The 23,460-nt window shown below is 62.0% G+C and overlaps 1 protein-coding gene across 4 annotated transcripts; it reads right to left on the bottom strand.

The window, feature by feature from the left end:
• Positions 1-1,213: 1,213 nt before the first annotated feature.
• On the bottom strand, positions 1,214-20,922 carry PDGFA (platelet derived growth factor subunit A). 4 transcript variants are annotated; one of them, XM_032872859.1, is made up of 8 exons: positions 20,450-20,544; positions 19,218-19,347; positions 17,657-17,753; positions 13,118-13,222; positions 10,812-10,999; positions 4,473-4,599; positions 4,021-4,089; positions 1,214-2,319 (listed from the first exon to the last, which is right to left on the bottom strand). In XM_032872859.1, exons 2-7 carry the CDS (start codon positions 19,278-19,280, stop codon positions 4,034-4,036), a joined length of 636 nt encoding a protein of 211 aa, XP_032728750.1. In that variant the 5' UTR covers positions 19,281-19,347; positions 20,450-20,544; the 3' UTR covers positions 1,214-2,319; positions 4,021-4,033. The 4 variants fall into 4 exon arrangements, with proteins under 4 accessions (XP_032728750.1, XP_032728751.1, XP_032728748.1 ...); XM_032872860.1 differs by lacking the exon at positions 20,450-20,544 and adding an exon at positions 20,263-20,401; XM_032872857.1 differs by lacking the exon at positions 20,450-20,544 and adding an exon at positions 20,753-20,922 and having other exon boundaries at positions 1,328-2,319.
• Between the last annotated feature and the right edge of the window lie 2,538 nt (positions 20,923-23,460).

Raw genomic sequence — 23,460 nt, 5'->3', positions numbered from 1 at the left:
GCTTGCAAGAGTGCGAGGGACCAGCCCCAAGCAGACACTGACTACTTGAGCGCACCCAGGTGCAGCCCAGGGTGACAGGCTAGGAGGGGCCCAGGCAGGAGCAGAAATGCCAGGAATGCAGGGCAAAGCCGCAACAAAGCCTGTGGGCCGCGTAGGCCTGCAATCCAGAAACAATCCCGCCACAGACAGACCGCAGCCTCCACTGGGCGGGTAGCAGCCCCTTCCTGGCTGGGCGTGGAGGCCACCCGCCTGCCCCAGCTCCGCCCAGCAGCACAGGCCCTGGCCAGGGCAACAGGCACATAACCCGGGGCTCTGAGCCCTCTTTCAGCACCATCCCCTCCCCAGAAGCACCCTAAAGGACAGACAGGTCCTTCATCAGGCAGCTTTGGGCAAAAGAAAACAAACTGGGCAGTACTGTCAGCATCTCGGAGAAACATAAATCCATAAATCACATGTTGTCCACCTACCATCACACACGTCTCCACCGCACCATGTCCCGAGCAGCGCAGCTGCGAGATGCCCAGCACAGGGACGGAGCCTCCACGGGGACGGAGCCTCCATGGGCCGCACACAGCCGAGCACGAGCTGGGGGGATGCCGCCACCTGTGCCCGCCCCTCGAGCCCCTACCCCCTGCCGTCCTTCGCGTGAACTGCAGACCAGGAACCACACCGTGAAGATGGGCTGCTGAAGGAATGCTTTTATAGAAACTCTCCCACGAACACACCAACTCCAGAGATGCTCGCTCTTGCTCCGGAGACCCCACAGGCAATAAAGAGATCATGACAGTCACACAGCCTCTCTGTTTGAAGCAGGGAGAGCGGGTCACGGGCGACACAGGGCGGCTGGCCTTCCCGGGTTCAGCCCGCGGACACTGAAGTCAACTCACTTCCGGATGAAGGCCATCGTCTGCTTCACTGCTCGGGTGGGCGCCTGGCCTCCGTCTCCACGAGGCCGCACACCCAGGCAGGATGGCATTGTTGGCCCATTACCATCAGATCCCCGAGTCCCAAGGGCAGGCCTCGCAGCGCAGGCTCTGGTGAAGGGTGGCCCAAGGTACCCCCAAACAACCGCCCCGGGTCAGAGACAGGGTCTAGACTCAGTTACGCAACTAGAAAAATGTGACCACAAAGCACTTTTCACGTGTATGGGTTTTGTTGGTGGGTTTTTCTTTTTCCTTTTGATTCAAAGAAAAAAACATAGCAGGCTCTCAGGTATACAAAACTGGTAATATTAGATAAAAATACAAACTTCACCTTTACAAAACAAAAACAAAAACACAACACACACACACATTTCTGTTGAATACATGTAAAGCGTAACATCTTACCAAAAATAAAGAATTCAGATTCTGTCCAAACACTGGCACAGGGCCACCTCGCCAAGGCGAGGACTGGGAGCGGCAGGCCCGGGACGGACTCGATTGGTTCACGCATAGTTCTCTCGAAATGGCTTAAATTAAAAGGCAAGATAAAGTGGGGGCAGGGGACAAACACGTAAAGCCAGAAACATTTAGGAAGTGATGCATAGGTGGATATACCATGTTTATTTTAATACATCTCATTTGTTCGCATCCTGCGAGGGGAGATACGGTCCCACTGTCCTGACTTACAGCAGCCTGGTGTTATCGGTGTAAATGTCATCCAAGAGATAATTAAAAAAAAAAAAAGGGCTAGCCAAAGAGTAAAAAGGAAAGCTTAATAATCACTTTATGGTGTGTAAAAAAAAAAAAAAAAAAAAAAAAAAAAAAAAATCCACTTAAGGCTCTCGGGAAGGTTTCTGTATAGACTTAAACACTACAGCAAGGAGATGTGTTTCTAAGTCCCGTGGCAGTTCTGGGACATCCCTGCTCCCATGTGCCCCGCAGGGCCCTCAGCCCCCGCCCGGAATCCTCCAGAAAGCAGGCTGTGTCCCTGGCAGAAGCACCTGTGACCCTGGACAGAAATCCGGTCGGCCGAGGCACGTCGCTTCCATCCCACGGGGTGTCCCTCCATTCCGACAACTGTTTAGATATTTTTGTGAGTCAGTTTTGTTTGTCATGTTTTGTGGTTCTGTTTGCTCTGTCTCTCTCTCTCTTTTTTTTTTTGACAAGGAAGCTTCTTATTGTTTCACCGAGTGCTACAATACTTGCTTTGATGTCACATTAAACAAATGTATACTGTCTCTTTGTTCTCCCGAGTGTGCATGGAGACAGTTTTTCACGGAGGAGAACAAAGACCGCACGCTGGCAATGAGCACCGTACATAGTAGGTTCAGGAATGTAACACGCCATGTACATCCGTGTCCCGGAAAAGGGCTGCTGGCTTATCCTCACCTCACATCTGCAGGGAGAGGGGAGAGAGACGGACACTGACAAGGAGCCGAGCACACACGCCGCCGCAGGGATAGTGACCACAGGGAAACACACTCACACACACCAAGACAAATCTCAGAGTTTCAGGGTTTTGTGGCATTTTCCAAATCAAATATGCCTCAGTACCCTTTCTGTAACCTCCTGACCAGAACTGGGACGAGGCTCTTGGGATCTCACAGAACATTCCTTAGAACAAGCCCCATTCTCCCATTGTACAGATGAGGGAAACTGAGGCCCAGAATGGTTCTTTCTTTGCCTTTTTCCTCGTGTTATTTCTCCACCCCCACCCCAACAGAGGGCTTGATGTGATTTCTGGAGCTCTAGCAGCCATCTTGGGCCATAAGACAACCCTGAGGATGGGTGCTGCCAGGCAGACAAGCGGGGTCTTGGTAACCAGGCAGATCTACACTGAGCTCTGGGCTAAGAACAGCTCTTCTCCATCCACATCACCTGTACCACTCACAAGCTAGCAGGGACTCTACGTCCCATGCACTTGACATCTCTGTCATCGGCTGGCCCATGGAGGCCAGAGCCCAATCGATGGTGTGCAGACTGGGTGCACATGCAGGCACAAAACCACCCCCAGAGCCACACCCTCAGGGAAAGCAAAAATCACAGGCAAAAAATTGTGTTGAGGCCGCTTCAGGAACCCACCCTAGTAGATCCTTTCCTCCCCAGAGGAATGGACCAGACCCACCAACCTCAACGCGGCTGACCTGGCAGCTTTCTGCAGTCACTCAACCAGCACCTGGGCTCTGAGACACCATCTCTGAGAATCTCTCCCACAACCACCTGTTTGGGATGCCGTGGGCTCACATGTGGCCAGAGGCAAGGACCAGGCTCTCCAGAACACACAGGCCAACAACAAGGAGCAAGAAGGCTGGAAACTACCTTCATCATGACTGTGGTTACCCAAATCCCATTTTCTTCTGGGAAGCAGTATGCCTCTCTACAAGACTACGCTGCCCAGGTCCTCTTGCAGCTGAAGGACAGCCAGGGTATCACAGCAGAAGTCACTGAGTGGGACTTCTCTAAGAGGGTTCTTCTGTCCCTCTTCCAATTTTACTCTTCCAGCCTGGAGTGTAGATGTGATTTCTGGAGCTTCAGCAGCCATACTGAGCCATGAAGCAACTCTGAGGATAGACAGCCCCCAGACGACACACCTGCTCCTAAACGTCTGCCTCACCCCAGCCCTTGTTGGTTTTGGTATTACCAGCAGCCAAAGAGAGTTTCCAACACAGCAGTCAACAGCCCTACATGTCTATGAAACATTTCCAGACAGGACCCCCGCAGTCTTCAATTCCCTCACCTATCTTCCCTATAAGCCTCAGTCTTCCATCTGTCAAATGGGACGGGTAACCTGCCCAAGGTGATCCCGGCTAATAGACATCAGAGCTACCCCACTGCCATTCAGGAACCCGACTCACTCCACTCACGTGACGCCAGGGCCTCCCCCATTAACGCAAGAGACCCAAGCCAGAGCGGGCACTCGGGAGCAGCAGGACACGCGAGCGAGCAGACCCGCAGCCCAGCCAGACACCGGAAGCTTGCAGGCCGATCAGGGCCGATCAATCAGAGCCGCGAGCTGGCTGCCGCGGGAGGGATTCGCCTGTGATCAGCTGGGCACCTCCCCCCGCAGAACCACGGCGCAGCCGCACACAGCGCCTACCTGGTTGGCTGCGTTAGGTGGGTTTTAACCTTTTTCTTTTCCGTTTTTTACCTGACTCCCTACGCCTTCCTGTTAACAGAAGGGCAGGGAGGGTGAGCGGGCCTAAGGGTTAGGGCTGCGGACCTGAGGCAATAAATAGCTGAGGTGTTTGTCTTTCTGCAAGAAAACGCGATTAGCTTTGGCACAGAGACACTTCCTGGTGCCCTGGATCGGGCCCGACGCCGCGGGTCAGAATGCCACGCTGCCTCCGGGCAGAGTCCGCCTGGGATGGGGGACGGGAGGTGTCCCGGCGCCGCCCCAGCCGCGCGGCTCCCGGGCACCCCGACCGGGGCGGGGACGTCCAGCGTCCCCCAGCACGCTGCCGGGCTGGCGGACGCCCCGCGGACTGCGCCAAGTGAGCAGAGGCCGAGGCCGAAGGGACATGGGAGGGGCCGCGGCGAGGCGGGACTTACCCGTCTCCTCCTCCCGGTGGTCGGGGTTCGGCCCTCCGGCGGTGCACGTGCATTCCAGATGCTCCTCCAGCCGCACCTGCACTTCCTTTAACTTTGGCTTCTTCCTGACGTACTCCACCTTGGCCACCTGCACGAGACAACAGCCCCGCCATGACCGCCGCGGCCACGCCCCGCACGCGGTACACCGGGAGCCCTGACGTGCTTACTGCTCAACCCCGCCCAGGCCGACCTCTGACCTCCGACCTCTCACCTCCTCCTCGCAGAAAGGCAGGAGCGCCAGGGGGAGAGGTAATTGTGGGTATTTGTAGTTTGGGGCACATTCACTGGAACCTGACGGACCGCAGAGGGGGATCCCACAGGCGCCAGCCCCCCCGCAGCCACCTGGAGGCCTTCCTGTGGCTCCCCCAGCTCACCTTGGCCAAGGGAATGCCAGCCTTGTCAGAAGAATGGGCAGGGGCCCCAGGCTGTCGTCCCAGGCCATATCAGGCCTAGCCCCCAGCCACTGACCCCTGCAGCTGGGCCTCCCCCGTCCACTCAAACCTCTTGTCGGCCCAAATCATCAGGGGGCACGACTCAGCAGACCTGCCTCTCTCTGCACCTCTCCCGGGGAGCCACCAGGAGCACATGGCTGTGTCCAGCCCATGGGCACAAGCCCAGGCAGCCGAGAAATCGAGTCCCTACAGATCCCAGCTCAAGCCTGGGAAACTGGCTCACTCTGTCGTGGGATGCCAGTCCACCCTCCACAATTACACGCATGTGCACACACATGTCCTGTCCCAAGAACAAGCTCCATGCTCACACGTATGTGCACACGGCATCCGAGCACACTCCGCACTCACAGCGCGGTGGAGGTGGGCTCACTCCATCCCAGCTCATGGAGGAGATACAGAACACTAGATAAGCAAGCCTTCCTCCAGGGGGCTCCCCTCCCAAGCACCCAGTCTGAGCTCAGTCCCCAGCGGGGGTGGGACCACCATGTCCCCACTGCCCTGGACCCCGAAGATCTGGGCACAAAGCCCATGCTCCCATCTGTGCTGACACCGGGCTGCAGTCCTGGGACTGGCCTCCAGGGATAGCCATTCCACCTCATTTGCCTGGGGAAACTGAGGCAGAAAGGGAGCAGAAAGGGGTCCCTGCAGGTTATACCCCAAGCATGTGGAGGCATCAGGGAGTTGGCAGGGGTGAGGGGCTCCCTGGTGGAGAGCAGAAGCCCCCAGCCTGGGGCAGCTGGGAGGGGAGGTGATGGGAGGGGGAGTTCTAACACAGAGGCCTGGAGCCCAGAAGCCAGAGGACCCCAGGCAAGAAGGATGGGCCCCCCCACAGCTGAGCAGGACTCAGGGCTTATCCAGACCCACCCATAGCCGCTGGGCCACATTAATGGTTAACCTGCCGTGCAAAGGGTGCCGGGTGCCCGCCAGCCGCGGGAAGTGGTGTGTGGCCTCAGGTGTGAATGCAGACAGCCAGGTGTGAGCTCAGAGGTGGAGTGGCAGCCAGGCCAGGTTTAGGGATAGGCCTGGCAGGTTTCCTAAGGAGGGAAGAGGTAGAGGAAAGGACCACGGGCATGAGCAGCCCCAGCTGCGGGGCCAGGTCAGCTCCTCACGGCACCTACCGCTCCAGGAGACCAGGACCACAGAGAGAGAGAGAGAGAGAGAGAGAGAGGAGAGAGAGAGATAGAGAGATCCTCAGGACATGGGCGCAGAGAGCCTCCACTTTCCTGTCTATAAAATGGGAACAAGGATTGTGCCCCAGGGCTTCACATGTACACAAGCATCGAAAACTTGCCACTGGGCCACCTTCCGTTCGGAACAAGCAAACCCTGTCTCAGCACATTGAGCTTAGCAAAACCAGTCCCCGGGGCCCAGAGTGAACCTCCCCTCGAGGGCACTGGGTGGGGTGTACCTCAGTGGGCCTCCTGAGAGGGCAGAGGACCCCTGCCTGAACCCGGCCAGCATGCCAACCCTCTGGGCATCAGAACTTGGGGTTGGTCTCAGCCCCCTCCCGCCCCCACCCAGCCCCAGAGCCTCTCAGCCAGTAGGTCAGAGGCCGCGGCCCCCAGCTCGGAGCACTCAAGCGCCCCATGCACACTGGACTGTGTTGGGGGACACAGGGAGGCTGGAGCAGGCAGGGGCCTGGCCCTCTGCACTGCACGACCGCTGCTAGGCGAGTACCTCACCTACTTACTCTAGGGGAGCGGGTACTTGGACCCCAGCTATGGGTGCGGGCGGCAGGCTTGTTTTCCACAGACCAGCCATGGCGGGGAAAGCAGGCGCTCCAGAACCGCCCCCCCCCCACCGTCCCCTTGGCAAAGCACTCCCAACACTGGCCTCTCCAGTCTGGGAACCCACTTTCTCTGCAGACGGGCTGTTTTTATCAAAGAAAAACAAACAACGATCTATGATTGCACCTGCTTCTGGGTATGTGAGGATTCCAAGCCGTTCCACCACCTCCGTCTGGCCAGGAAGTAGCTGCATTTTTCCCCCAAGAACACACTGTGAATATTAACTTCTCCAAGCAGCCTCTACACCAGCCAAGTCCCCAGAACAAGATGTTTGTGTCTCTGGGACCCTCGTTCCTGTCACCTCAGCCCCTAGACCCATCCTGCAGCCCAAACAGGATCCCCACGCCCCTCCCTCTCTTCTCCCTCTGTCTGTGTCCCAGGCGTCTGAGCTGCGCCCTATAGAGAGGACAATCCACTTCCTGTGGTGAGGCCACCTGGCAGGAACCACCCCACCTGTACACTCACAGGGCAAAGCCACCCGAGCATGCCATCCAGTGATGCCAGTACTCCTTCCAGACAAGGGACACCGAGCACAGAAGCCCTGAGCTCCTGCTACTCACGGTGTCCCAAGCTGGGCCAGGGAGAGCAATGCCCCTGCTGGGGACCCCCTCCCCAGGTTATGGCCTGACCACCCCAGAGTCAAGGGCATAGCACTGTCCACGACAAACACCAGCATTTACTGAACCCCTGTGTCACTCACTGCTGTGCTCACAGCTACCCTGTAAGGACCCAATTACAGTCTGTTTTCCAGATGGGAACACTGAGGCAGCTCGTACAGGAGATCCACGCCGCTGGAGTCCCTGACTTCCCCCAAGGTCCCTGAGCCGGATCACACACTCCATCAGGGTTCAGAGGCCCACACCCAGACCCAGCTTCCAGAAGCCTGAGGTCGGGTGACACAGAGCCACAGCGGGCTGCCCCACGTGTAGTCCAGGGGCTGGTTCCCAGCTTCTGGAGACCTGGGGGCCTAACCAAGTTAACAGACTTGGGTGTAAACCCACAGGATGCCCTGAAGAAAACGGGAGCCCCCAACTTCCAATGCCATGCCGTGAGAGGCTGGAGGTCCACCCCACAACCCCAGCTGGTGCGACTTGACCAGAGTCTTGGCCCCTGCTGTCTACACCACCCCTTCTCCTAGACCTCGAGCCTGGGATCTAGGGGACAGGGTCAGCTGCCTACAGGGTCTAGGGGCAGCATTCCCTGGGGAGAGGAAGAGCTGGTTCATACGGGACCCCAGTCAGGGAGAACACTTGGCCCCCCCAAAGGCAGACCCTAAATGCTGAGCATGGCGAGCTGACAGAGGGACACACAGGTGTGGCCCCAGTCCGGACAACGTGTCCACCCCTCTCCAAGATCTGACGACAGCTGTCCCTGCAACCCCAAGGGGACCACCCTGAAGGCAGGTCCCAGGAGACAAATGAGGGCCCAGCCCCAGAGAGCAAAGGGCCCACACCCGAGACCATCAGAGGGCTAGAGGCCCTGCCTAGAAGCCTCAGGCCACTGTCCCTGGTGGTCACGGAGCAGAGGCAGCCATCCACCCTAGTAAGTCCTAACAGTCAGGACCTGGGGGCCTTCGGCAGAGCATACCAGACAAGCCATCATCTGGGCCTCGTGTTGGGGCTGCTCTCAGCCTACCCTTACCTTCTCTAGTAAGTGCCTCTAATTGTGATCGAAAAGCCGTAAACCAAAAAACCAGGCACGTGTCAGCTCCGGGCAAGACCTCCCACCTGCCCAGCCACACGGGCCCCCGCTGGCCCCAGCACCCCTCACAGACACTTGGTGCAGGACTCTGCCAGGCCCACCAGCCCACTCTGCCTCACCCCGATGCAGCGGCCACAGCTTCCTGGGCAGCCGAGGGGACCAGGCCACCCTCCACAATGGACCTCCTGTTTTCACTGACCTTTTGTCCCTTCTCAGCCAAAACCCCCAGTGTCTGGGGCCGGATGTTTTCCTGCCAACCCTCTGATGGGTGGGCAGGGAGAAGGAGCTGCCTTCCCTGAGGGAGAAAGAGGAAGGGGTCCGAGAAGGGCAGGGCCGGACATGGAAGCAGGCCACCAGGCTCCAGCTGCAGGACTCAGCCCGTCCATCCCCTTGGGCAGACCGCGACCCTGTCCAAGCAGACGAAGACCTGTGCGGGGAGCCCTGGCTGACCACCACCACCTACTGAGTCCTTCGGGCCTATGCCCAAGGCTGACGGGGGCCCCTCCCAGGAAGCAGCCCCTGATGCCCACACGCCCGCCCACTCAGGGTGGGCTGGGAAGAGGGGATCACAGCCCACACCGGGACCAGACACACCCCAGTCCTTACCCAGGGGAGGCAGGAGCCCACAGGGCAGGGAGCCCCACTTCATTCCGGCACCGCTGTGTCTTCGAGAGACCAGCTGAACACCCAAAGGGCAACCCTACGCCCTGCGCCAGTGTGTGGGACTGTCATGTGGAGCTCCAGCAACCCCACTCCCAGCAACAAAAGATCTCAGGTGTCTGGGTTCTCAGGGCTCACGAGACCCCCTCACAACATCCCGTAAGGAAAGACACGGAGATCCAAGGGGTCCCACAGCAGGCAGCAGGGGACAAGTCTTGGTGAGGAACGCACAGCCCCATCCCCTTGAGCCCGTTTCCCCCTTTAACAAAGGGTGCAGAGCTGGGCCCCATGCTGGCTGGGGGCCCTGCCAAGACCGGAGCCAGCGCCCAGGCAAGTGCACCAGGCCGCTGGGAGCCTCCACTGTGGACAGCACAGCATGGCAAGCCGTGGAATTTGCTTACTCAATGCCCCAGGTGCTCAAGGACCAAGTCCCCGGAGGTCAGGTGGAACCCCAGTTATGGGCCTGACGTGCCTTCTCATGTGACAAACAAGTGTCCCAGCCAGCTCCGTGGTCTGTAAGTAAGAAAGTCTCCCCTGCACTTCACTCTGGTGCCAGGGGCTCACATCCAGGGGCCCCGGACTGGCAGCGGGCGCACGGGTTCTGAATTTCCAGTTGAGGAATAGCTTCTGATGCACCCCCAGAATCTGGGAAACACGGATGCACTGGCTGCTGGAGGCTTAGCTGAGTGGGCAGGCCATTGCCACTCGGTAGGTGTCCCGCTGCCCAAGTCCACAACCCAGGTTTTGTGGGACCACAGCCTTCCCAGAGCCAGCTTCCAGGGATGGCAGCCCCCTCCCCTAGACTGGGGGAACACAGGACTCTGCAGCCTAGCCACACATCAGAGAGACCAAGACATTCTGGTGCTATCCTTTCGGAAGCAGAACAGCTCCCCTCCAAACGGGGGCCCAGCTGCCCTGGGACCCACGTCCCACACAGCCTGAAATAGCACATCACCATGATTCAGACCCATTTCACAGATGGGGCAAGTCAGGCCAGAGAGGAACAGACCCATGCCCCAGGAACCCCTCCAGCCACTGGTGCAAAACACCACTGTCTGGCCAAGACCCCAGTATAGCAGCCCAGGGCGACCTGAAGAGGCTGATTTCCCGCAAGGACTAAGGCAGGAAGAACAAGGAGGCCCCGCACAGGTAATCTGGAACGTGACCTTGAAGTCTCCAGGACCAACGCCCTGCCCCGGACAGGGCTCTGGGGCAAGCGCCCAGCTGTGTGCCAGCACCCAGGGACTACGGCAAAGACGGCCAACCCAGCACCCATCCTGAGGGTCTCCAAGCAGAGCACAGCTTCCCAGAATGAGGGGAGGGTCTGGCTTTGCAGGCCCAGCCCCCAGGACTGAGGCACCCCCAGGAGGGCGCTTAGCAGGAGTCCACTTGGACACCCGCCCCACAGCAGAGCGGGGTGCCCTCCCTAACCTACAGACAAGGGACGGAGGCTCAATGTGGCAGGCCTGCTTCCCGTGTGCTTCTGGGGAAAGGCTGAGAGGACCCCACGCCCCTCTTGCCACGCGCCATGGCACATGTCCTGAGGTCGGTCTGCGATGTCGCCTCATGGGGAGACAGGGGGAAGGGAACCACACGCCTACCCCCCCTCCCCCGCAGCCGGCCCAGCCCCGGGTCCCGGCTCTTCCAGCACCCTGCTGTGCACCCGGGCCTGGCGGGCACCCCGGGGCGGGCCGGCTCACCTTGACGCTGCGGTGATGGACGCGGGAGGGCTGACACTTGACGCTGCTGGTGTTGCAGCAGCCCGCACAGCGCTTCACCTCCACACACGGCGGCCAGATCAGGAAGTTGGCGGACGTGGGGTCGACCTGGCTCCGAGGTATCTCGTAAATGACGGTCCTGGTCTTGCAGACCGCGGGGATGGCTTCCTCTGCAGAGCAAGAGCCACGGTGAAGGCCGGGCCATGCCCCGTGGCCCACGGGAGCCCAGCACCCCTCCCACCTGAAGGCCTGTAGGGGGCGTTTCCCCACGTGGCCTCATCCCTGCAGTACATCAGGCCACCCTAGGGCCCACACACTGGGCCCCCAACAGGGTGCACTCGGGCTGGCCCAAGGAGCAGCAGCAGTGAGGGCCAGGCAGGGAGGCGCAAAGGGAAGGGCACTGCTGGCTGAGGGGGCCACATGAACAAGAAAGCCTGATGCAGCCTGCAGGGGGTAGGGAGAGACCCGGAGCTGATGGGGTGGGTTGGGGGTGGGGTGGGTGGTGACTCTCTGCACAGATGGTTAGGGAGCTCCCAGGGCTAGTGGAGAATGGGGAGAAACAGGGAAGCCGAGGATGGGACCCCAAGAGCGAGAGGGCAATGGGCCCCACAGCCACTGGACCAATCAGGGCCCAGCCCCAGCAGCTGCCACAGCCCCCAGGCCAGGCCCAGGAAGGCAGGACAAACACCCAAGGTGGACAGGGAACGCAGGACACGGGACTCAGGTCCACCTCCCCAGCCCACGAGCCACAGACCTGCTCACTAAAGGTCACCAAGAGAGGAGGGACAGGCTCTACATTCCGCTCTGTACTCCTCGGCACAGGCCCATCTGTCTGACCCGAAGCCCCAAATGCAGCAGAGGCCAGGGCACCACTGCCCAATGAGACGTCCACCTGGGGACCCCAGCACGTGCACCTTCCTCCCCACATGCTGTCCTATGAATCCACACCAGCCCCCAGGGCTACTGGGCCTTGAGTAATACAGGGCTAGGGAGCCCGGGCAGGCAGGCAGGACCCCAGAACCCACAGAGGGCCTGGCACAACCCCCACGGCCAGCACCAGGCAGGGCAGGGCCCCGTCCCCTGCAGACAAGCGGAAGAGCCTGAAATGCAATCGAAGGACAACAGGGGCCTGCCTCCACCCCAACACCAGGGACAGGTGCCCGCCTCTCCTTTTCCCGTCCCCCCCACCAGGGCCAGAAGACTCCTGAGAGCCCCAAGGACTGGGGGGCCTTGCATCCTCCTCCCCAGTGGCCTGGAAGCACCTGGAGAGGGGGGAGCGCTGGGTCTCCAACAGCAGGCCTGCCAACACGGAAGGCTGGGCACTGGAAATCTGGCCGCCCCAGTATGCGGAAAGGGCTCTGCTCAGGGCAAGCAGCCCAGTGCCCACCGGCTGCGAGGGGCCTGGGGGCCCTGGCTGGGTGGGGCCGAGGGTGGAGCCAGGGAGACAGCCCGGGGCTCCCCATCTGGAACAGGACAGGCCTGCTGGAGCGCCCTCACCTGTGACACGGGTCTGGAGGACAGGAAACCTACCACAACAAACATCATCTGGGTGGGCCCACCTGCCTTCAGGAGGAGCCCTCGCCCACATGCTGCACCCCAGGCCAGAAGCTACTAAGTCTCCGTCCTGGGAGGAATCTAAGCTCCGAGGCAAGGAACAGCAGTGTGGGGGACGCACCCCACGCAGTGAGGACTGGAGGAGCGACCCCCAGGGGGCATGGGACTCAGGGCAGGGGGAGTCACACTCCCTGACCCTGCTCGCTCCCAGGGCAGCAAAGTGCAGGCCAAGATCTGTCTCAGAACTGAGCCACCCACAAATCCCCACAGCCTCGAGAGGCCAGGCAGACACGGGGTGCTCTGCTAGGGGACAGGACGCAAATACCCCCCCAAAACCGTGCCCAGCAAGTGGAGTGGGGGTCAGGGGCAGGGGCATCTGCTGGTGGCCCGTGCCGCAGCCGCCTGCCAGGCCACGCACTCCAGACTGGAAAGGAAAAGGGACCACGTTTGCACCAAGTCCTCCTCCAGAACAGGCCCCGACAAGACAGGGCACTTAAGGAATTTATGACGGCTCCCCTCTCCTGGAAACTCCTGGCCCAGGCCAGGCTGCAGCAGGCAGCAGACGGGCCGGGGCAGGAGGGAGGCCTCCGGAGAGACGGCGGGAGGCCAGGGCTGAAGGCGCTGGGGCCCCTGTGCTGGCTAGGCCTTTGTTTTGCTTCACTGAAGGCCCGGTGGGGAGAGCCCCCTAGATCCCCCATGCACCCTCCCCTCGCCCTGGCAGGCCCAGGGCTCACCAATGCTTCTTTTCCTCCGGATGGGCACGGGCCGCTGCTCAGGTGCATGCTTGGGGGCCCGGCCTGCATGGGCTCTCACACTCGTTTCCAGAGCATCCTCGGCCCCTGTAGGCAGAAAGAGGAAACGGTGACCAGCCGGCCCACATCCAGGTGTGCCCAGGGGGCCGGTCCAGCGGCGCTGCCTACCTGCTTCCTGGAGACAGACGGGGTCCCCTGGGAGAGCCGCCACTCCCACGTGCCAAAAATCTCCTCCCAGCCTCTGGGAAGCCTACACAGAGGGCCCCCAAACGTGGCACCCCTGCTGTGCTCTGTGGCAGACCCATGCGACCCGTGCGGAAGGGGCAGGTGATCTCCCCAGGTGAGGGCCGGCCGTTCTCGTTGTTAAGACCCAGAACTACCAGGCCCGCTGCTCCCAGACAGGCCCACAGGGACGGCCCAGAAAGGGCAGCAGATGTGGCTGCCGTGGCTTCCCTGATCTGTGTGCATTTCTCTCTCTCTCTCTCTCTCTCTCTCTCTCTTCTTACTAAACCATGGAGCACCCTAACCTTCGAGGCCCAATTGGGCCGACAGCCAGACTTGAGTTAGTCCACTCAAGAGGCTACAGGAAATACAGGTGGAGGAATAAAGGGCCAGGAATCCTGGTGCCTGGCAGAGGGGGCCAGGCAGCCAGAAGCAGAACCACGGTCCCAGGGTCAAAGTCAGAACTGGCCCCCAATCCCCAGGCCTGCAGCAGTGCCTGGTACATCACCTTCACCCGCCCCAGAGCCCCCTCCTGGGCAGCCTAGAGGAGTCCCAGGTCTCTCAGATTCCTAGAAAGGACACACGGTCCCACCACCTGCCACTGGGACCTACCCGCCGGGATGAGGCGGGTCACCCCAGGCCTCCCTGCCTTGGCCCCAGACCCAGCTGGGGGCTCTCCTTCTATTTCCCCCTCCATCCCTCACTCCCCAGTAGATCAGAAGGGGCACCAGTTCCTAGAAGCAAGTCCCCACAGCGAAGGGCTCCGGCGGCTGTGCAGATCTCCCCTGTGTCCTGCTGTCCCTTCCCAGAGAAGGCAAGTGGCTTCCTGGCCAGCCGTCCGGCCCAGAGGCCCCCCACTGGGTGCCTGGCCCACCGGGGCCTCAGCGACTGTCCACAAACCAGCAAATCCAAAACCGCCACTCCCTTAAAATGCAAACTGAAAACCAAGCAAAAGGTGCAAACAGCAAAAGATGCGTCTTTTCAGAAAACTAGTCTGGGAAGAACCCAAGTTCTCACTTCAAATGACTCAATGTTCCACTGCCACTAATTTTTCTGAGACCCAAAATAAGATCAGAACACAACTATTCATGCAGTAAGAATTTCCCATCAACCAACTGTTACAAGAAGCATTTTTTCACTAAAAAGTGACATTTATGAGTCACGTCCTGGTGGTGGCCATCTTGCCATCCTCAAACCAAAGAGCAACCGGCCCATCCTTGGCCTCCGGGAGAAAACATCCCATCGGCCACCATCTTCCTAGCCGTCTGAAAGCCAGGTGTCCCGTCTCCACGGGTGACTCGATCCTGATGCATCTGAGGAGCAAGGACGGGACCGCAGGAGGGGGCAGGGAACCCCATTCCAGCCACTTGCCTGGACAGACAGAAGAGACCACAGCCCTGAAACCCAAACTAGCGGGCAGACGGCTTGCAAGACAAGAGCCCTCCTCTGTCCCCCAATCAAGATGGGTGGTCGCAGTCCACACTGATGGGGGAGTGGCCTTTGGCCTGACACCACTTGAGGAATGACCCAGCAGTGACTTAGCAGAGAAGACACTGCCGAAACAAGGCTCAGGACAGTTAATCAAGGGGGTTTCCCTTTTGTCTTGCACGCAAATGTCCAAATGACAGCTCAAGATGGGGACCAGTCATCCTGCCTTCAGTCCTGGGGGGAAGCACTAATGGCCCAAGATGGGGACATTCATGTGTCCATCCCTCAGGGACCCCACCGCATAGGCACCAGGCCAGGCTACTCAGAGAACAAAGCTCCCAGGCCATCTCGCTGCTCGATGGCTGATTTCTCAACACACTCAACACACAAGTCCCAAACTCCAGCCACTGGACATTGAGAGATCACACGCTGTCTCTCCACCCAAAAGCCCTGAGTGCAAAGTCAGCTGCCCCCGAACTCCACGCGAATTCTGGGAACTCCCCAGCTCCATGCTGTTCTCACTGCTCCTGGGAGAAGAATCCCATCGACTCCGGCTTCATCTGTAAAATGAGGATGCGGCCGCCTGCTGTCCCATCCAGTCCATCACAAGGCCCCGCCAGGGAGGAGAGGACCTGGGAGAAAAAGTCTGCTTCCCAGGCCTGGTTAGCTCTACACCCAAAAAAACACCAACCTGAAGGGGCTGGTTCACCCTTGGACTACCAAATGGGTTTCTCCACACCCCAGCTCCTTTCTCAGGGATCCCACAGAGACCTCCAGCTGGACCTCATGGTAGGGGGCGTCCAGAGCCTGGAGAGCGCCTTCGTCCTCAAGTAACTGACCCCCACAGCAGCAAGATCTGCTCCAGCTTTGGGCGGGAACGGGTGTTGGGGGAAAGAGAGCAACTCAAGCTCTGGGAGCACCCAACGGCAGCTCCGGGCTCCAGCCAGAAACTGGGCCATGCCCTGCCCTGGCTTGCAACTTTCTGGTCTGCAGGAGGGTGCCAGACCAGGACGGAGACCCACGTTGGGATCTGTGTCACAAAGGGTCTCCTAGGGTGAAACCCTGCGAGTAAAGGTGATCCTAGAAAACCCCCTCTGTTCGCACCTCAGTTTCCTAGGCATGAGGAGTCGTACCCCAGAATCCTAGTCAGTCAGACCCCGAACCAGGTGACAGAAGGTGGAAGGCAGGGGTGGGGGTGGAGAGCAGAAGGGGAACACCCAGGGATTTTTATAAGGGGGCAATTTGAAACCAGCCAGGGAACTGGCTGAGGCGTCCTGCCTTTTCAGTTTGGACCCTCCCAAAGAGGCTCTGGGCCCAAAGGCCCCCAGGTCAGGAATGCCATCAGCATAACCCACCAAGCTGCAATGCAAAAAGTGTTAATGGAGGGGGGGAGGGACGGCAGAGACCAGAATAAGAATGGCTCCAACAGAAAGTGAATGGCCCATTTCCCGGTGGCATCCCAAAGCCATCCCACAGAGAGGCCCCAGCCCTGCACCGGCCTTGCTCCAGCAAGTCAAAAAAGAAAAAAAGGCCTGAATCTTCTTGGGGAGTCAGCCTCCCCACTTTCACAAATCCGCCAGGGACCAGCAGAATGTAGGCGAGTGTTTTCCTCAGCTAACCAAAGCCAAATCCTTCTCCCCAGGGTTACACATCAAGGAACCAGACCAAAATCCCCCCTGGCCCAACTCTGATCTCCAAGTGAAATTCTACCCCCTTCCTGATAAGAATCAGCCAAAGGATTTCCTGGGTCACGAAACTACAGAAACCATCGGCCTTGCTAGCAAATGGTCTTGGCATGAAATGAAAATAGTTCAGGCCTCTCCACCACCATAATTAGGTACAAATTTTCAAATGACTAGACCATGTGATTTTACTTAATTCCCCCCCATGCCCCCCTCTTTGAGGGTAGTCTGCAGTGAGAGCGAAATCTTCACTGAGAATTGTTCCAACGGACCTCTACTACCTTCAGCCTTCCATCTGACAAGCCCATTTGGGGCCTCTTTTTAACCAGACATTAATAAGACGTGTTTCTGTAACTAACCCTCACACGGGTGTTGCCCCACCAAGTACTAACGTGGAGCAGGACACCACAAAGATGTGAGCCAGAATCCCTGCCCTCTAGGAAAAGACACCCTCCCCGCCCACACTACGGCCCCCACCCCACCAGCAACAGCCTGGGTCCCTGGTGACCTTTCCCTGTCCATCCAGCCCCTCCAACTGACACCAATGAGTTTCAAAACTATGCCTTTACAAATAAACTCTCTTCTAAAGTGGCTAGACTCCAGGGCCTGACGGTGAGCCCCAAAATAGTCCCCAGACACCAGATGTGTCCAAGATGCGCCTCTTTATGGGCCTGTGAAAAAGAGAAAGGCACGGGACTCCTGCAACCACAAAGGCCGAGCTGCGGCGGAGCGGGCCACCAGCTCTCGGCAATGACAAAGGCGCCCCAGCCAGGGGCAGCTCCTCCCGCGCGTGCCTGCCCGCGGGGCGTGCGTCCAGGGCTCTGAGCCCAAGCCCCGGCCCGCTCAGCGGCTCCTCCCGGCCCCACAGGGCAGGCCCGAGGCCCGCACACCTGGCCCAGGCGCCGGCGCCCTCTGCGCTGCTGAACTTTGTGTGACACGCGCGGCATTTTCCTTAAATGCAAAAACAATCCCCGGGCGAGCGAGCAGCTCGAGGCCGCCGCCGGGAGAGAAAGTGGGGACTGGAAGAGAAACTCCTGACTCATCCGCCTGGGCTTTTATGGCCCGGGATTGGATTCTGACCTTTCGGTGCGCTCCTGCGCGGCGCCCGGCCGGCCCGAGCGCTGGAGGCGGCGCGGGGCGCACACCCCGCACACCCGCCCCGCGCGCCGAGGGAAGGGGCGCGATTTACCTACGGAGTCTATCTCCAGGAGTCGCTGGAGGTCCCGGATGCTGTGGATCTGACTGTACGCCAGCCTCTCAATCACCTCGCGGGGGATCTCGGCGTCCTGCAAGCAGAGCCACACGGTCAGCGCCCGCCGCCCGGCCGGCTCGCGCCCGCGCCCCCGAGAGCGGAGAGCGCCGGGTCCCCCAGCCGCGGTGACCCGGCCCCAAGTCCCAGGCCCTCCCAGCTCGCCGGCCGTCCGACCCCTGCCCGGGGCCCTGAAGTCAGACGCGGGGAGGGGGCGGGGGGAGGGGACTGGGTGCGACCCCAAATTCCCGGCCCCCATCCAGGTCCGCCTTTGCAGAAAGCCCCCCCCCCACAACCTTTAAATTTGCAAACAAAAGCCCGGCACCCCGGCCCCACAGCCCCGGGTGTCAGTTACAGGAGGTCTAGCTGCAGCGAGGGGGCCGAGGAGTTTCTGATTTTAATAGTGAAATCGACATCCAGAAAGATCAAGTTGAAATGCGTCACGGATCGGCGACGAAAGTCACGGCAGCCTTAACACTTTAATCTAGCCAGGGGCTTAAATTTCACACCCCGGAATCCCGGGCCGAACCTGTGGGGTCGAGGGTCTCCGTAGCAAAAACGCGCGCGCGCGCGCGCACTCACTCGTTCACACGCGCGCCCCACCCGCTCTGGCCGGGCTGCGGTCCTAGCACCGCCCAAGGCGCCCCAAATCCAGCCGACCGCTGGGAGAGGCTGCCCGGCAACGGGGGGGTTAAATCTCCACCTCTCGCAGCTCCCGGTTCCTGCCCAGACCACCCCCACCTCCCGGGCTCTCCCCACTCTCCAGATTTTTAGAGGGAGTCGGGGGTCGCTGTGTGGGTGTGGGTGTGGGAGGGAGGGGTCTCAGGCACTAAGTTCCCACGACGGGGGCTGCAGAAAAGTCATTCATCACAGCAGAGCTCCCGGGGATTCGGGATTCGACATGGGGTGGGGGCGGGGGGAACGCCCGCGCGCGCCTGGCCCGGCCCCGGCTCGTCTCGCTCAGCCACCTGTAAGCAGGCCCTGGGCGGGCGGGACTGCGCCGGCCCAGCCGCCCGGCCGGGCTCAAGAACAGGGGCCGGGGGGCTGCGGACCCGCACCGCCCACCCTGCCTGCCGGGGGCTTCCGCCGCAACCGCCCTGTTTATACGCCGCTCTTCTCCCCTCCCTGGTTCCGCCAGGTCACACACACACCCCTTTCCGCGCTCCCTGCACCCCGATACTGCATTGTCCGCCGCGCCCCGGGCACCCTTCCCCGGAGAGGAGCCCGCGCCCCCCGAAGTTTCTCCCCACTCGTCCACCCCGCGCCACTCCGTCCCTCCACGGCAGAGCGACGCAACACGCTGGAAACTCACCAGACAGACTTCGGCATGGCAGAAAATAAAACCCAGTTGGAAAAAAATCAAAAAATCCGACCACCCTAGCAGAAATCAAAACGCGTTCTGCAGAGCCCCAGAACCCGAGGCGCCCCGGCCCGCGGGTGGTTGCAGGGGGCGTGCAACGGGGGAGTCGGAGAGGGGACGGGGCGCGGGGGTGGCACCCACCTCGGCCAGGGCATGGGCGAGATATCCGCAGCCGAGGAGTAGCAGGCAAGCCCAGGTCCTCATCGCGTCCCGAGGCGCTGGCGGCTCGGCGGGGAGGCGAGGCCGCGGGGCGGGCGCTCCAGCCGGGCTCCTGTGGCGGCGAAATTCAGTACCATCCCTCAGGGAGCGCGGCCCGGAGGAGGGTGGCGCGGAGAGCAGCGAGCCGGCGGAGCGCGCCCGGCGCGAGCAGCGAGTGCGGAGAGGCAGGCAGCGCCAGCGAGGAGGAGGAGGAGCAGGGAGTGCGCGCTCGCCGCGCCCGCCGCGCCGGGAGCCTCCTGGGCCGCCGGGTAGGGGGTGGGGACGGAAGGGGCGGAGGGCGGGGGCTGGGCCTCTTCCTTGGTGCGTTCCCGGTGCTAGCCGCCGCCGCGCTCGCTCCCCGGCGCTGGCTTTAGGAGCGACCCGGCCGGTAATTCTGCATATTTGCGGGCGTCAGCCCCGAGAGGGACCCCGGAGCGAGGCTGGAGCTGCCGCCGCCGCACCACCCATCACCTGTCTGGACGCCCGGCCGGGCCCCGGCCGCGGGCTCGCGCTCTCCCTGCGGGCTGCGGGCGGCCCTGCGCGCCCACCGCCGACCCCGCGCTCGCCTCCGGCCTCCTCTCGCAGCCGCAGCCCGGCCGGGCACGGCGCGGCCCAGCACGGCGCGGCCCGGCGGCCTGCGTGCGCCCCTCCGCGGCGTGCCCTCGGCTCTGGCGCCGCGCTCCGCCCTCCGCCGGCCGGAGCCCGGCAGCGCCCGCGGCCGCGCCGCCTGGCAGCCGCCGCCCGCCTGGGGCCTCGCCGCGCCGGCCTGAGGGCGGGCGCAGGGCCGAAACGGAGCCGCCGCCGGGGAGAGGAGCAGGAGGAGGAGGCGGCGCGGGCAGGCCCGGCTCGCCGGAGTTGTCCGGGCTCCGCAGGGCGCGCGTGTGGAGCCGGCCGGCGGCGGGGAGGGGGTTATAGCGCCGCCGCCGCCGCGCCCCTCCCCCGCCCCCTCCCCTTCGCCTCCCCCGGATTCCGGGCCCGGGACCCGCACCTCGGAAGCGCGCGGGGGCCGCACGGGCCGGGTAGGGCCCGGCCGCCGCCGCCGCTGCAGTGAGCACACAGTGGCGCTCACGCAGGCAGTGAGATCCATCAAAGCCCCGCGCCTGGCTGCGAGCACAGCCGCGGGGCTCCGCTCGCCCGGCGGGCTCCCCGCGCGCCCCTCCCTTGAGCTTGCCCACCCTCCAGTGGCAGCTGCAATCCTGCGGCACCGGACGGGGAGGGGAGGAGGCCGCCGCAGAAGAGCCGCCGTCGCCGGCTCGCCTCCCTCGGGCCCCAGCGGCGGCAGAGGGCAGCGCCCAGAGCTGCTACGCCAAAAAGGGCAAAAGCGAACCTGCCCCCGCCTCCGGCCCCCCGCCCCAGCGCTCGGGCCTCTTTCCACCGTTAGGATCCAGGGCCCCGGCCTCCCCGTCTCCATAAAAGGAGGGGGAGTGAGTTTCTGGTGAGAGGTGGGGCGGGTCTAGGGGCGCGTCTGGGGCACTCACCTGGCGGCTGCCACGCGCCCCCGCCCAGAATCCGATGCCTGGGGCGCCTGAGTGAGGAACCTCCACCCGCATTCCGAGATGGGAAAGCGCCCAGGTCGGAGGAGGGGGTTGCAGCGTGCCTGGTCCCCACCCTGGGAGCCCGCGTCCCCACTCCCTCGGAGAAGCCTGGGCTGCGGCCTGAGCGGGGAACTCGAGGGGGCGGAAGGGAAGGAAGAGAAAGGAGCGGCTCGCGAGGAACCCCCGGAGTCGGAGCCTCCCACGCCGGGATCCGCCGGGCGCACAGAGCGCCACCTCCGGCCGAGACGCTGCACCGAGCGCGATGCCGGGGAGCAGCGCGCCGGAGGCCGAGGCCTGAGGCGGCTGGACCGCTCCCCGACCACCAAAGGGCAGGTGCACCCGAGCTGGGCAAATCCTGTCCGCCTACGGCAGGTGGGATCGGACCAGCGGGTCCCTCGAGGGGCCAGCCGAGCCTTGGAAGCAGGGCTAGGAGGGAAGACCGGCCTTGCGACCCCACAGCTAGACGGCGAGGCCCCGAAGGCTCGGAGACTCCCTGACGGGTGGGAGGTTGGACGGCGGCCGGGAATTCCTCCGCCCCAGGCCTCCGCCCCCTTCGGTCCCATCCTGTGGATTAGGCCTGCTCCCTGCCGCTGCCGCCCTCCCGCCAGACAAAGGCAGTAAAGGCGTAGCCCCGCGGGCAGTCTTTCATCCTTGGCTCGGCGGGCTCCAGCATTTCAAAGGCCAAGTCGGGAGGGCGCTTCAGGGGGTGCTCGCTTTCCCCCTAATACCTGGGGAGTGGAAGGGGGGACCTCTTCTGCCACTCCCAGAAGGCTGGGGTCTACTGGCGTCCTTCCACAGGCTTTCACACCCCTGCAGCCTCCCAGAGCCCCTGCCATCCCCAGGCAGCAGCTTCATGAGACCACCCACCACCAAGCCCAATCTCTGAGTGTTGAGGGTGACGAGGGTGAAGGAGGACAAGGCAGAACCAGGGAAAACTTGGAGACGTTTAGAAGCACGTGAGGGCCAGTCCTTGTCCTTCCAGCTGGAACCTTTTGTGATTTTGGAGGGGGACACCCTGGCCGGTTTGAGGAAGGCAGCGGAACACGCACCACCAGGACTCAGGCTGGACTCCATCCGAGCCATCGTCTCTGCAACCCGACGGGACTGCCTCAGGTCTGGTTGAGCCTTGGACTCCCCTCGGTCAGAGGCACCTGAGGACACGCCTTCAGGGTTAAAGGAGTGGGCTCCACAGTGGATATAGGAGTGAAGGAGGGAAGGCCGACTTGTGTTTTGGCATGGGGCCCTTCCAGACCCCACCCTGCCACATGTGCGCCCCTTCTCCCCAGCCTCCAGGGGTGCCCAGCTGGAGTTTGCCGCCAGCAGAGGAGTTAAGGGGGAGCCTGCCACAGCAGTCAGGCCAGCTCCAGGGCAGGAAAGCAAGGGCGCCCAGGCCAAGGCCTAGGTGCATCCCACCCCCCCCACTAGAGAGCCACGGGGTGTGTGGGGGGGGGAGAAGCGGCTGTAGCCCTCGCTCTGGCGGCCCTCTCTAATCGCCAGCGGCTATTAAAAATAAAACCTCAACAAGTCGTCATAGCGACCAGACAACAGTGGCTGCAGGAGGGTGGCAAACCGCACCACCAGGCGCCTCTGGAGGGGACTTAGGACACGGTGTGTGCTCCAGCTGGGGTGGGGCAAGGACCCCCAGCCCCACGAGCCCCAACCTCCCCTGGTCCCTGGAAGAAACCAGCAGAATTAGGCCCAGGAACCCAGTTTCCAAGAACTGGACGTGGAGACGGGAGAACCGACTTGATCAAGAGGTCACCAACTTAGATGAGAACCCCCACGGATGGGCTCCCTCCCCGGCCCTAGTTCCTCCGGACACCCTGCCCAACCTATTCAGGTTCCCACTACCCTCCTTTTGGTCCTCGGGAAGGGGTGGCCGGGTGAGGAGGTGGGCTTCGGATTCTCCCCCCCCCGAGAGGGGACCGTGAGCGCAGAGGCTACTGCACCTGCCCAGCGCTGCTGTCTCTGATCCTTGCCGGGCAGGCATGGTCACGTGCTCCTTCCGCCAGGGATCCAGTTTCACTTCCAGCCGCTATTAGGTGGTTCGCATGGTTCATTGCAAATATTTGATAATGAGGTTGAATATACATGGGAATCGGAGGAGGCGTGGGCGGCCATGCCGAGTGCGTGGGAGCGGCGTTCCCGGCTCTGCGGCATCCCCGCCCAGGCCCCAGCAGAGGCTTGGGCCCACAAGCGGGAGGGAGACCTGCCCCGGGTGCGCCGCCCCTAGGCTAATCTGACCCCCAGCCCAGGCACTGTCCAGGAGGCCAGCCAGAGGGCCCTGCGCGGAAGTGGGGGGCGCCGCGGGGATCTCCAGGGTGCTGGCGGGAGGGGACGGTGCACCTGGCGGAGGGCCGGGATGTCCGGTCGCCTCCGGAGCCGGTGCTTCCGGGCTATCTTGGGTGTCTCTGGCGCGCCCCGACGTGCCTGCAGGCCCATAATTAAAGTGAGTCAGGTGCTCCAAAGAGGCGGAGAGCGGGGCTGCCGTGCTGCAGGGGTGACTGGTTGGGCGTTGGGCGTCAGCCCCTTGCTGGTGGCCTGCTGGCACTGCCCATGACCCCAAGGCCGGGAGCAGTGGGAAGGGCCTTGGCCATTCCGCAGAGCCAAGTAGGGGGCCTGCGGGAGGGGCATCTGCCATTATTAAGCAC

Source organism: Lontra canadensis, unplaced genomic scaffold (assembly GCF_010015895.1).
Source record: "Lontra canadensis isolate GAN:19392208 unplaced genomic scaffold, GSC_riverotter_1.0 scaffold45, whole genome shotgun sequence".
NCBI lineage: Eukaryota > Metazoa > Chordata > Mammalia > Carnivora > Mustelidae > Lontra > Lontra canadensis.
Note: the sequence above shows the minus strand (reverse complement) of the source record. Positions and strands in the feature narration are given on the sequence as shown.

Bases quoted from the DNA above. Each gene is read 5' to 3' on its own strand.
- PDGFA (XM_032872857.1), bottom strand. From the start codon at position 19,280: ATGAGGACCTGGGCTTGCCTGCTACTCCTCGGCTGCGGATATCTCGCC. The intron at 11,000-13,117 runs GTGAGCCCTGGG...CTTGCTCTGCAG, and splicing joins CCGGAGGAAAAGAAGCATTG to AGGAAGCCATCCCCGCGGTC. The intron at 4,090-4,472 runs GTAAGTCCCGCC...TTCTGTTAACAG, and splicing joins CCACCGGGAGGAGGAGACGG to GAAGGCGTAGGGAGTCAGGT.